Source organism: Pelodiscus sinensis, chromosome 24 (genome assembly GCF_052426305.1).
Source record: "Pelodiscus sinensis isolate ZL-2025 chromosome 24, ASM5242630v1, whole genome shotgun sequence".
Taxonomy (NCBI): domain Eukaryota; kingdom Metazoa; phylum Chordata; order Testudines; family Trionychidae; genus Pelodiscus; species Pelodiscus sinensis.
Window position 1 is genome coordinate 8,889,307 of NC_143075.1, and position 12,400 is coordinate 8,901,706.

A 12,400-nucleotide genomic window follows, 5' to 3' on the forward strand; every position below is an offset into this window, starting at 1 on the left:
AAAAAACCATTCATCTTGGGGATATAAAACACACACAAATCCTACAATTGCAAAGGAAAGGAGCCAGATTCTTAGCTGCTATAAATCAGAAACTCCACTGATGCGATTTTGATTTACAGCAACTGAGGATTCTCAAACAACATGAGCTTGGCTATGATACATGTTGGACACATATTTTAATGGTACTTTTTATTCAGTTCTATATATTCCTTAACCAATGTATATAAAGAGAGTCTCCCTAAAACTGTACACTTTGAGTATCTCCTTCATCAATTCTTGCCACAGCCACTGACCATGGTGGCATGTGAACAATTATATAGAGTCACTTATAATTAAAACGAATACCAGGTTTTCCGCAAGCGCCTCTCATCAGAGCAAAAATTACCTTTAGCAGCTTTGCCAGCAGGAAAGAATCATTCCAACTCAACAGATCTTGTGTTGTATATTGAATTTACTGTCTTCAAAAGGACACATTACAATAGAGGGAAGGCAATCCTAATGTATAGTAAGTTATGCCAGGGAGTTATGCAGTATTAACCAATCTTCATCTTACAGCAAAAACTAGCAAGATGCTTGTATATCTTATTGTGTGAAAGATTCAGAAGGCTGCATCTTGCCCTTAATGTTAATGTTAGTCAAATACACACACACCTCCACAAAGAGAGTACAGGCTCTGGAAGCTACCTGGCAGGGGTCAAGGGATGACTGTCATCTTTGGTCATGGGGACTGCCCCATGTACGCCACCTAATCAGAGGGCCATATATTACATCCAATCAAGACAACGACAACGCTCCCGGATGGTGCAGAATCAGGCCCACGGTGAGCTTGCAGGCTTTAGCACATGGCTTCCCAGACACAGGGGATGGCTACTAAAATGCTTCACATGCAGGGTAAATAAGCAATGGACACTGAACAGAGCACACGCTTCTAGGGGAATACATGCGTGTTGGTGCTGTGCCCTCGCTCCCCGAGCAGTATGTACATTTCCTTCACTCCCATGCCCTGGCGGGGGGAACTGCACCTCCCAAATGGCATTTTCATTAGGTACTAAAAAGATCCGCAGCCTCATTTCCACATACGCACTTTCCCATCCCGAGAAGGCAGCAGGGCCCAGCCTGGGGGGGCGAGAGGACAGCTAAGCAGTGCGCCTCCCGCAGCCATCTCCTTTACATGCAGGGCAGCCGCAGTACGAAAAAGTTCTCGATGTGACTAGGATGGTGGGGGAAGGCTCCTGATGATGGTCTAGGGGAGTGCGAACAGGCAGGTTCTGAGAGGTTCCCCATATTGCTCTGCTGATGGGACTCCAACCCACTCAATGGGACGTGTCTCAGGACATGAGAGTAAATTAATCTCCCGTCTCCAGGTCATTCTGGGTCTTCCACCTGCGGAGCCCAGCTAGCCCAACCATGTTGTGTGTGTGTGTGAGAGACCGACCTGAGCTGGCCTTACTGTGCCTCTTACACACCACTTGATCCCCACAGAAGGCAGAAAAGGGTGTAACCTGGTACCAGCAGTAGGGGTGAGGGGAAGAGCAGGATTTGCTGAAATCTCTTCATTTCTGAGCAGACTTGGGGTGTGTGGGCGTGTGGGAGGGGGAGGGGGGAATTTAGTATCCCTGTAACTGACAGATTGAAGCAGTGTTGATAAGACAAGTCCTGTGCAAGCTTCCTTCACACAGTTCTGCCTGTGCACGTTCACCGTGACCTGGAACAACCCTGCCACTCCATTCCTGGGAGTTAATCAGACCAAGACTGCCAGTCTTCTGAGAGAGTCACAGCCCTAAGGTGTGACCAGGCTGTGGTTATTAAACACCCCAGGGCACTTCATTAGAGTCAGGGAGTTGACATGTCCTGGCCAAACTCTAGATGGGTTCTTGCCTCTCGTTGTCCCTCTTCTCCCCAAGCGATTCTTCTAGCTGGATTGTCCCTGCATGTTCTAAGTGCCTTTATCGTCGTCGTCGTCTTCCCACATCAGAAGGGGCTGCATTGCAGGTATGGATGACAGGAGCCCTGTTGTGAGGCTTGTTGAACATCATGGGACGTTTGGGTGGAAGGCTCTATTCGTTAGGTGAATTGACTCTTTGTAGTCATGCTAGTCCCTAAATCTGCCTCCTAGATCCACTGACTCATAGGCCACAATTCACCCTGGTCCAGTAGCTTCAGTGGAGTTATACCACAGAGCTAAGTTTGGCTCCCGGACTCTTGTGATCAGTGCAAGACCGGTGCACTTACTGTAAGGTGTCGGGAAGGGATTTATTCTCTGCAAAAGCCCCAACAAGACAGCGAATAAATAACAAAAGAGGAAGCAAACAACAGTAAAGATTTCCCACTTGGCCCTTCTGTCGCTATTTTTCAGGGGAAGGAGTACAGGAAAGGGTAACGCAGAAGGAAGCACAATTTTTAACCTGCTCCCATTGCATGGCTGGAATCCATCCGCCCGTCTTCTTGCTCCAGCCAGCCAAGCTATTTTCTAAGCTGGGGGTGGCACGTAGCAGTTCAGGAGCTTAGAGGGAATCACACACATCAAGGGGAAATGCAGGATGGGAGCCGATCTGCAAGGTCTCCCCATTCTTCCTTGTCCAGTCCTGTCCCCTCGTGTGAAAGGGAACGGCTCAGTCCAGCGTCCCTCACGCTCTCTGTCTGTGCTTGTATCCTTGTGCTTCTGTCCCTGGAAAGGGCATACAGGACAAAGGTCAGAGCGGCCTGTCTGAGCCTCTCAGGAGAGCCCTCGCCTCTCACGCCACAGCTCCACCATCACTCAGGCCTTTACCGGTGGGGGGTGGGTGGGAATTTCTTTCTACCCTCTCCCTGGCCTTGCCTAGCCGGGCAGAGTCCAAACTCTGACCTTTCCTCTGTCCACACAGCACAGCGCTTCTCCCAGCCTGCCCCTTCTCCTCTCTCAACTTCCGCCACTTCTTCCCCATCACGCCCCCACCCCCAGCCATTCAACTTGGATCCGCTTCCTTTCCTGTCACGCACAGCATCACCTCCTCTTTGAATCTCGCTGCTGCCACCAGAGGTGACTTACAGCAGCACTTGGGGGGTGCCCCCACGTGGCCCCTCCCTGCCCCTCTGGGTGGTCACGCTACAGCCCTCCCCCTGCAGGCACCAGTCTCCCCTGGCTGCTGCTCTCCCCCCTGGACCACGTCGGTTTTCACCTTCCAAGCTCCTCTCAACTCAGCCTCTCCCTGTGACTCTGCTCTGGAGAGTCGTCACCACCCATGACTTCCCCCTGGCGCCAGCTCTGCCAGCGCACCCGCTGCTTCTCCCATAGAGGCATCCCTGGACTTTCTCCCGCCCTGCTGCTGCCTCCCCGCTGGCTTCTCTTCCGTCAAGGCAGGGGGACCACAGGCAGCTGGGTGAGGTCAAAGCAGCCAATCGGATGTTCAAGCCATCCTGTCCCCCGCTCCCCGCACAAGAGCATTGTAACGGCAGTGAAAGCTGGCTCCATTGCTGACTTCAAGGGCTCTGGATGGGGCTCGCTAAGAACAGAAGGAGGATTCTGGGATCAACATGTCAGCAGCCTCCGATTTGGGCACCTCCATTTTTATGGGACTCCCCTCCTCAAAGGAGCCGGATTCTCAGAGTGAGGAGCACGCGCCTCGGAAAAGCCGGGCAAAGCCACGCTGGTTACCTCTGAAAGGCCTCAGCGCTGTCGCAGCACTCAGTGCCCACAGGCAGGGAGCCCAACGCACCGTTAAAACAGAGCTCCCCCGCCTGGGAGCCAGAGCGAATCCGCCTCCCGGCCCACAGCGCTTCTCACACGGAGTCCGGTGTAAACCGGATCGAAAGAGGAGACATCTCCCCAGGGCCCCCTCCTGCACATCCCAAGCCAGAATCCTGCCCAACCAGCCCCCTGGGATGCAGCGTCTGACTTTCACAGGTGCTGAGGTTCTGCAACGGGGCAGGATCCGAGCACCTCGAAATCAGACTACTTCTGCCCCGGGCTCCAAATACGCTGTCATGCCAGAGTAGCCAGTGCCACTAGAGGCAGGTGGGCCGGGCGTTTGGGCTTGCTCTTCCTCTTGGGTTCATTATGCAGGGGCACCAGTGGCCAGCATGGCACTTCCTCCTCCCCTCACAAAGCCCTTCCCCCCGGCACTGCCCTCTCGCCGACTCACCAGGCTGCATGTGCACCATGCGGCACAGCCCCTTCCCCGGCTGGCTCCTGTACACGGGCTTCACGCACACTTTGTTGGCAGTGCCCGAGGCCAGGTCAGTCAGCAGCACGCTGTGGATCTGCGGCGAGACGCTGAGGAGCGAGGAGGGGCCCGTCTGCCGCCGGCACCTCACTCGGTAGCCGAGGACTGGCCCGTCGGCGGAGTCCCAGGAGGCCTTCAGGGTGTTGGGGCCCATGTCCTCGAAGCGCAGATGCCTCACCCTGGAGATCTCTGGCCAGGGGGTGGGAGGAAGAGCAGGTTAGAGGAGCCCAGCCACTCAGGGTCATCCCTCCTTCCGGGCCCATTTCTGGCACCGGGAAGGGGTGGAGTTGACAGCTCTTGAGCAGTAGCTGGACTCCCTTTGCATGGCTCCCCATGCCCTGCGGGGGGGCCTCCTCCAGGCAGGAGGGGATGGTTCCCTTTCCAGGGCCCATTCAGTCCTCAGCCTCCGCTCTGACACGGACACAAAGCAGTCTGGGCAACACGGACCCCCGCCCACGCAAACCGGCCCCAAGTCAGCTCCCTGCCACTGCTCACTCCGGATCCATTTGGGGTAAATCTGGCCGGATTTCGCCAACTCTGACCAGCTACATTCCCTTTGCGGGTGCCCCCGACACAAGACACCCTCTTCATGAGCTTCCAGCCCAGTTACTCCCACCACACTGGTGTGGGAGTTTTGGCCAAGTGCCTGAGGGGGCTCATGCCCTCCATCCCTCCGGGCTCCAAGACACAGGCCACAGGGAAGGAGAGGACAACAGCATCGGCCTTGGGGTCTCTGGCATCTACCAAGCCAGTGCTGCTTGTGATGCTCCGGGGGGCTTGACTCCGTAAGGGGCCACGGGGCGATTTGTCACAAACCTACTGTTGAATTTTCACCAGTCCTATGTGCTGTCGCCCTGCCATATTCTATGGCTCTCGCTCTTCGTTCCCTGCACCGGCCCCCTGCCACACCCTACCTCAGGCCCCTGCTAGCTGGGCTGGCCGACCTGCTCTCTTGCTGGAGTCCTTTCACCGAGGCGCCCCCTTGCAGAGGGGCGTTGGCTTTGTTTGCACAGGCGATGGGTGGGAGAAGGGTTTCCCCCACAGTGTCTGCTTTGGCCAACGAGGCGGCCATGTTCTGGAGGGACCCCAGGTTGCCACTTTGATGACAGAGCGCAGGTAACACGACCAGCCTCTGTTCCGTTCAACCCCGTGCCAGGGGATGGTGGTTTGCTGCCAGAACAGGGTCCCGCTCACTTACCTGCCTGTGTACAAGCTTTGGCCGACAGGGCTTTCTCCTTCCCCGATTTGTAGATGGCTGTCACCGTCACCAAGTAGGTGGTGTTGGGCGCCAGGTTCTCCACGACCGTGCTGTTGTGTGTCCCGTCCACTTCCAGCAGCTGGGCCGAATTGCCCGGCAGTGGCCCGTACAGGACTTGGTAGCTCCCCACGCTGTCCGGCGTGGGGGCCCAGCTCACGCGGAAGCTGTGTGGCCTGGACTCCGAGATGAGAACCCGAGCCGGGCTGATTTCCTCTGCAGGGAGGAGGGGAAGGAAGGCGTAGGTTGGCGGGACTCACGGCAGCAGAGCTGTCTGCATCCAGAGCAGCTTAAATAAGTCAAGGGCCTATTTGCCGTCTTGGAGGTGGAAGCCACTAGAGTCCGGGGAGGGAGGGGCGGTTCCCTAGTCAGACACGTCAACGCAACCCAACCCTGCTCTAACTCAAAAGGCTTCCCCAGGGTATTAGCTTGCTGCATGGCCAGCCCTTCGCCCTCAAATGGGTCAGCTTCTGCTCACAGCTCCTGGACGCAAGCAGGCCTGTTGACAATGTCACCCTGTAGTGGTCACTGAGTCCACGTCACGTCACGGCTAGGGCCGCCGGTTTCAAACGTTTTTCCTCATGACCCAGTTGAAGAAAATGGTTGGTGCCGACGACCCAGTGTAATTGTGTCTTTTGACCAGAGTGAGGGCTTTGGAGTGGGACCAGGAGGGGGGTGATGAGGTGGCGGGGGGGAAGAAGGCTCCATCTGGGTGTGCAGGCTCTGGGGTGGGGTGGGGTGGGGTGGGGTAGGAGGAGGGGCATAATGGGAGGTTCCAGGCTGGGGGAAGGAAGGGTTCCGGGTGTGAGAGGAAGCTCTGGGGTGGGGGTGGGTTTCGGGGAGGGTGCAGGCTCTGGGGTGGGCTGGAGATGAGGCGTTTGGAGGGTAGGAAGGGCTCTGTGGTTGGAGAGGCTCAGGGCTGGGGCAGGAGGCTGGTGCTCAGGGTGTGGGCATGGGCTGTCCTCGGCCAGCTCCCAGGGAGCAGTGCAGCACCCTGTGGAGGATGAGAAGCCTGCTATGGCCTTAGGTCAGACACTGGAGTTTTAGATCCGGCAGGAGCGGCAATGCCAGGTTCCTTCCCCACTAACACCCTGCATCCCAGGGGGTGCTGCTACACATGCACGGGTTGTCACACTGTGAGAGCCAGAAAGTACATGCTGGGAGAGCGGGTTTATGGAGCTCTTTCCACCTGCGTGTGCTTTGCTTCTCTTGACCTTGCCGGGATCCGCCGATTGGCAGTGGTTAAGCCAGGGAGACCAAGACAAGTTCCAGTTGCCCACTAAATTCTGGGTTTTTTTCCTAGATACATAAGAACGGCCACACTGGGCCAGACCAATGGTCCATCTAGCCCAGCATTCTGTCTCCTACAGTGAACAGAACTGGATGGACGGGATCATCCTCCAATCTTCCCCTCCAAATCTGCAGAGATTTTAAGCCAGAAGACATAAGGGGGCTGCCTAATCCTGCATAATCCAGACCAGAAAATGCCACCGAGTGATTCCTGCAGATCACACCCCTGCCGCATGGCTGAGCTAGAGGGCCTCTCTCAAAGCCATGCCTCGGCTGTCAGGTCTGGGCAGAGACCTGCGCTGCCTGTCGCGTGCAGAATTGTCCTACCTTCCAGCGTGGTGACCCGGGTGGTCTGCGGAGGGATATAGTGCACGTTGGACTCTGGAATGAGCACGACCTCATAGGTGGTTTCTGGCGAGAGATTGCTCAGGAGGAGACTGGTGTGATCTCCAGACACTTGCTTCACCAACTTCCTCCCCGGGTCGTCCGTGGGGGCATATTCCAGCACGTAGTAGCCGATGTCGTTGGAGAGGAGCCTGGGCCAGGTCAGACGGAAGCTGCTGGAGGTAATGTCCACGGCACGGAGCCGCTTGGCTCGGATAACATCTGGTGGGAAAAAACAGCAAGAAGTGCTCACTGGAGGATCCTGCTGTGAGCAGAGACATCGCTATGCCCGTGAAAACAGCTCCCTCCCTTCACGTCGGCAGCAGCCGCCTCATGAGGCAGGTGAGCATTTATCACCCCCAAATAGCGGGGGTTCGCCTCTCACACAAGGAGCACTAGACACCTCAGTGCTAACTCTACACAAGGCTCAGCTCACCCCCTGTTGCAATGCAGCCACTTCTGGGGTGGAACAGGGCAGCTGTTTAGCTGCTCACAGCAACACAGTGCAGCAGGCGAGAACCAGGCTGCCATGAACCAATCCCTTTTTTAAAGATTCTGGAGCACAACAATGCCTTTCCCCCAAAGCAAGTGCAAACAGCAGGGAGGTCTGGGCATGTGGGGATGCAGGGGAAACACTGGAGAATCAAGTCTGAAGAACACCCCATTATACCCTTTGTCATCCTCAGAGCACCAGGGCCAGGCTTGTAAAGCGAGTGCATCTCTCTCCAACAACCACCAGATGGCAGCAGAAACCACACCCCAAAAACTGGCACAGGGCTCAGCTGTGGGGCCAGGCCTGCACTGAGGCCAAACGGGCACGATGGGGACACCTGTCCCACTGGGGCTGTGCTCAGAACCGCCCCCATTCCCGCCCCAAGCTCCTGACCGGAGGAGTGCGGGTCGAGGAGTTAATGGGGGAATTGGAGTGAGATGGGATCATGCTGGGGGTGGGGGGAGAGGGGGATTGGAGTAGTTTTTTTCTTCTCACTTATGCAGTTCCCCGTTGAGGCTATTGTCTACACTCGTGGATTCTTGCTCGAGTAATATGCAAATGAGGCTAAGCATGGAATATTGTCAAGCCTCATTTTTTTTCAGAAGAGGCTCTTGCGCAAGAAGGAGCATCTACACTGCCCCTTCTTGCACAAGAAAAACCCTCTTGCACAATGCCGTTCTTCCTGAAAAGTAATAGGTGTAATGGCATTGCACAAGAGGGTTTTTCTTGCGCAAGAAGGGGCAGTGTAGATGCTCCTTCTTACGCAAGAGTCTCTTCTGAAAAAATGGTGGCTCATTAGGTATGCAAATGAGGCTCAGCAATATTCCACGCTTAGCCTCATTTGCATATTACTTGTGCAAGAAGCCGCAAGTGTAGACATAGCCTGATAGTTCTCCACCCCTGCCATACATAAAGAAAACATTGAAACCTTTTGTGGGATATAAATTAATATTTGACTTCATTTAAAATAAAGTTTGATAAACTAACATAAGAAAGTTAAAACGTGTAATCTGTTTAATGATTTACCATTCTCCCTAGCTGCAGCACTAGCAAAATGGCTCAGGCATAATTATGTAATTAACAGTGAGTTTCCATTAGCAACTGGAAGTCTGCGGAAAGGTTTGCACGGAGCCAGGTGTTCCACAGACCAAAAAGTTTGAGAACCACTGCGCTAGAGAGCACAATGCTGCCCAGGCTCCGGGGGCAGCCGAGGGGAGAGGAAAATACACGTGTGGGGGGCTCCCCCTACCCCAAAGCCATGTTGGCTCCTGGCAGAAAGGTAAAGGCACCATGGACCAGATCCCCAGGGGATGCCACTCCCAGAAGGGTGGGACACCCATGAGTCACCCACCCATTCCTGCCTGGGTCATTTCCTTGAAACCCCCCAGCCACCCTGACCCCACCCCGTGCTGGCAGTCCAGCATTACGCCCCCCACAAGACTGGAGCCAATGCCAGCTTCCTGGGGGTGGGGGGGAAGCCCTGAGGCTCCATGCCACATCCAGGGAAAACGTGCACTGCTCCTCCCCTCCCCACAAGAAAAGTCAGAGCAGAGCCCAGGAAACCAAGAGCCCCCCCCCCCAAGGAGAGCAGCACAGCCCAGGGCCGGAGGGTTAAATCTCAGTGCGCCACTTCGGAAAGGTTGCCGACCCCGATCTAGCCCCTTACCTCAGAGGCCAGCCTCATCTGAAATGGCAACCCAGCATGGGGCGGGGGGGGGGGGGGGGTGGATCTGCTGTCCTCCCTGCAGCCCTAGTACTCTCAGGCATTGCGGCCTCCCCAGCTCTGCCCTGTCTCAGGAAGCCTCCAGCTTCCCTAGCAACTAGGTCCCTCCAACTCCACAGCTGGAGCAAGAATGAGTGTTCTCCTGCTGCCAGGAGCCCTCTTTTATACAGCCCCAGCTGGGACCTAATTGGCCGTATCTGCCTCAGCTGCTTCTCCACGCTCTCAGCCCTCTGCCAGGACTGGGTTTTAACCCCTATGGGGCCAGTGCGGGGCAGACGCCCCATCACAGTGTCTCATGGATCAGAACGGGGCCCGCAGTCGGGATCGGGCCCCATCATGCCAGGGCTGCACAGACGCAAGCCTCCCCAGGAAGCCAGGCTCTGTAGCAGGTTTGCCCCGTATTCTGCCTGGGTGCGTGACTCCCCTTGATTTGCTTTCCGATCCCTGTAGCTCCTATGCCACCCCCAGACAGGAGTCTGGGTTTGCCCCTGGATACCTGAAGCTGCTGTGGGCTTGGCTCAGGCCCTAGAGAAGGAGTTGAAGAATGTCAAGTCATCCTGCCCTCTTCTTAGAGCGGCTGGGGGGGCCCGCTTTCCAGAGCTAGCCTCCTTCTAAACCAGAGAGCAGTGATGCCCTTCTGCCCTGGCCACTCAGGGTTCCCCTTCTCCAGCGGGGGTTTATCTAGGCATTACAGCCAACATCCAGGAGCGGCAGTGTGGCCTGTATCACAGAGGAGCCGGCCAAAGCAGATCTTGGGTGGGAAATGGGGATTTCCATGAGTGAGAAAATACAAACTTTCCCCTGCCTAGTGGTTAGAGGAGGTGACCCCTGTGGGTTCTGTTCCCAGTGCTCAGGGGAGGATGACCTGATGGTTAGAGCAGGCGATTGGAAGCCGGGACTCCTTGGTCCAGTCTCCAGCTCCAGGGGAAAGTGACATGTACGGAGGCTGTGAGGCTTCCTTTGCCAGGGTTGGAAAGAAGAGCTCTGAGTCCCTTTGAGGGAGCTGCCAGGGAAGCAAAGGGCTCTCTTGACGCACTGCTACAGCATCTTCCATCTCCAGCTAGAAACGCTTCACACACATCCCTGTCCAACACAGACAGGTGGGGGCACTGAGGCACCAAGCAGTGACGTGACCTCCCGAAGAGCACACAGCAAATCCTCAACAGAGCTGGGAACAGTGCCCAGATCTCAGGCCCCCATGTGACCCAGAAGCCCAGCCTTACCCTCCCTTAAAGAGCTGGTATCCCAGGCCAGCTCCCATGTGCTCTAGAAAACAGCCTCAGTTTCCCCTTCCAGCTGTTTATGGGCACTCCCTGCTGGGTAGGAACATTCCACATTCCATGCCCTCACTTCCCCTCTTCAAACCAGCAGCACCCAGCGCCCCTCCCTGGTTCCCACAGTGCTGTGCAATAACTCCCCCACCCCACTGGCCCTTGCAGTGTGATTCCTAAGGGCACAAGGCACAAAGGCCCAGCTCACTTTGAAACTTGGAGGTGCTGGAATGAACGTCTACCCTGCCAAAGGCCAAACGCACCGGGAAAGGAAACAAAGCACCTCTGAGAAGAGCCCAGGGGTGTTGTGTGAGAACCGGGTGGGGCAAACTACACCCCTGCCCTGTCTTACATCAGCTGGGCATCTGGCCCGTGGAATGCTGACAATATCAAGCCCCAAGCCCTGCTGCACAGCTGGAACAGCCTTGGCCAGAAAGCACAGCCACTAAACCACAGAGAGAACATCAGAACGGCCACACTGGGTCAGAGCAAAGGTCCATCGAGCCCAGTGTCCTGTCTGCCGACAATGGCAGCTACCCCAGAAGGAATGAACAGAACAGGGAATCATTCACCCATTCCCAGCTTCTGACAAACAGAAGTTAGGGACACCAGCCCTGCCCATCCTGGCTAATAGCCATTGATGAACCTACCCTCTGTGAATTTATCTAGGGTTTTTTTTAACCCTGTTAAAGTCCTGGCCTTCACAACATCCTCTGGCAAGGAGTTCCACAGGTTGACTGTTGCTGTGTGAAGAAATACTTCATTTTGTTCATTTTAAATCTGCATCCTTACTTCCCCCGTTGCCTAGGAACCCCTCTGTCCCACCCCCAGGCTATGAGGGGGCACTCTCAGGCTGGCCAGCCTCTGAGCAGTGACCAGTTCATGGAGGTGCAAGACAGCCCCATGCGAAGGCTGCCCCTCTGCCCATGGCTGGTATCTTAGGTGCATGACTGAATAGCTGACCAAGACACTGCTTTGCCATAACCGTCACACTAGGTGTCTCATGGATCAGATCCGGACCCACAGTCAGGATTGCTATAGCCACTGGATCCCCCTTTGTCCGCATGCTTGTTGACTCCCTCAAAGAACTCGAGTAGATTGGTGAGGCATGACTTCCCTTTACAGAAACCATGGGCACTTTTCCCCAGCAAATTATGTTCATCTTTGTGTCTGACAATTCTGTTCTTTACTATAGTTTCAACCAATTTGCCCGGTACCGACGTTAGACTTGCCAGTCTGTAATTGCCAGGATCACCTCGAGAGCCCTTTTTAAATATTGGCATCACATTCGCTCCCCTCCAGTCATGAGGAACAGAAACTGATTTAAAGGATAGGTTACAAACCAATGAGGCATTCCGCAATTTCACACTTGAGTTCTTGCAGAACTCCTAGGTGAAAGCCATCTGGTCCCGGGGACTTGTTACTGTTTCATTATCAATTTGTTCCAAAACCTCCTCTAGTGACACTTCAGTCTGGGACAATTCCTCAGATTTGACCTCTAAAAAGAGCGGCACAGGTTTGTGAATCTCTTTAAATGATGATACAGGGCACGTGGCTCGTTTGATTCAGCACCACACGAGTTTCCAATCTACGACTAACGTTAGATTCGTGGGATGTTGTTCCCTAGGCATACATCATGGCTGATGCTTGCCAGTCACCAGTGATGACCACACATGCCTCCATCCAGGACCTGACTTTCTCTCTGTGTCTTTTTGCGGCTCAGGTAGGATTGGACACAGGTGAGCATCTTTCACAGCCACGGGCTTGCTGGAAATGGCTTGA

At 55.2% G+C, this 12,400-nt stretch overlaps 1 protein-coding gene across 2 annotated transcripts in view; it reads right to left on the minus strand.

Annotated features, from left to right (window-relative positions):
* Positions 1–431: 431 nt before the first annotated feature.
* The window catches only part of VWA1 (von Willebrand factor A domain containing 1), a 35,595-nt gene continuing 23,626 nt past the window's right edge, over positions 432–12,400 (minus strand). Inside the window, exons 3-6 of one of the 2 annotated variants that reach the window (XM_006124662.5) lie at positions 7,075–7,353; positions 5,401–5,673; positions 4,122–4,391; positions 432–2,668 (exon numbers count right to left, since the gene is read on the minus strand). In XM_006124662.5, coding sequence (XP_006124724.2) covers positions 2,628–2,668; positions 4,122–4,391; positions 5,401–5,673; positions 7,075–7,353 — 863 coding nt within the window. In that variant the 3' untranslated portion in view covers positions 432–2,627. The remainder of the gene's footprint in view (positions 2,669–4,121; positions 4,392–5,400; positions 5,674–7,074; positions 7,354–12,400) is intronic. The other variant, XM_075906422.2, reaches the window with a different exon arrangement.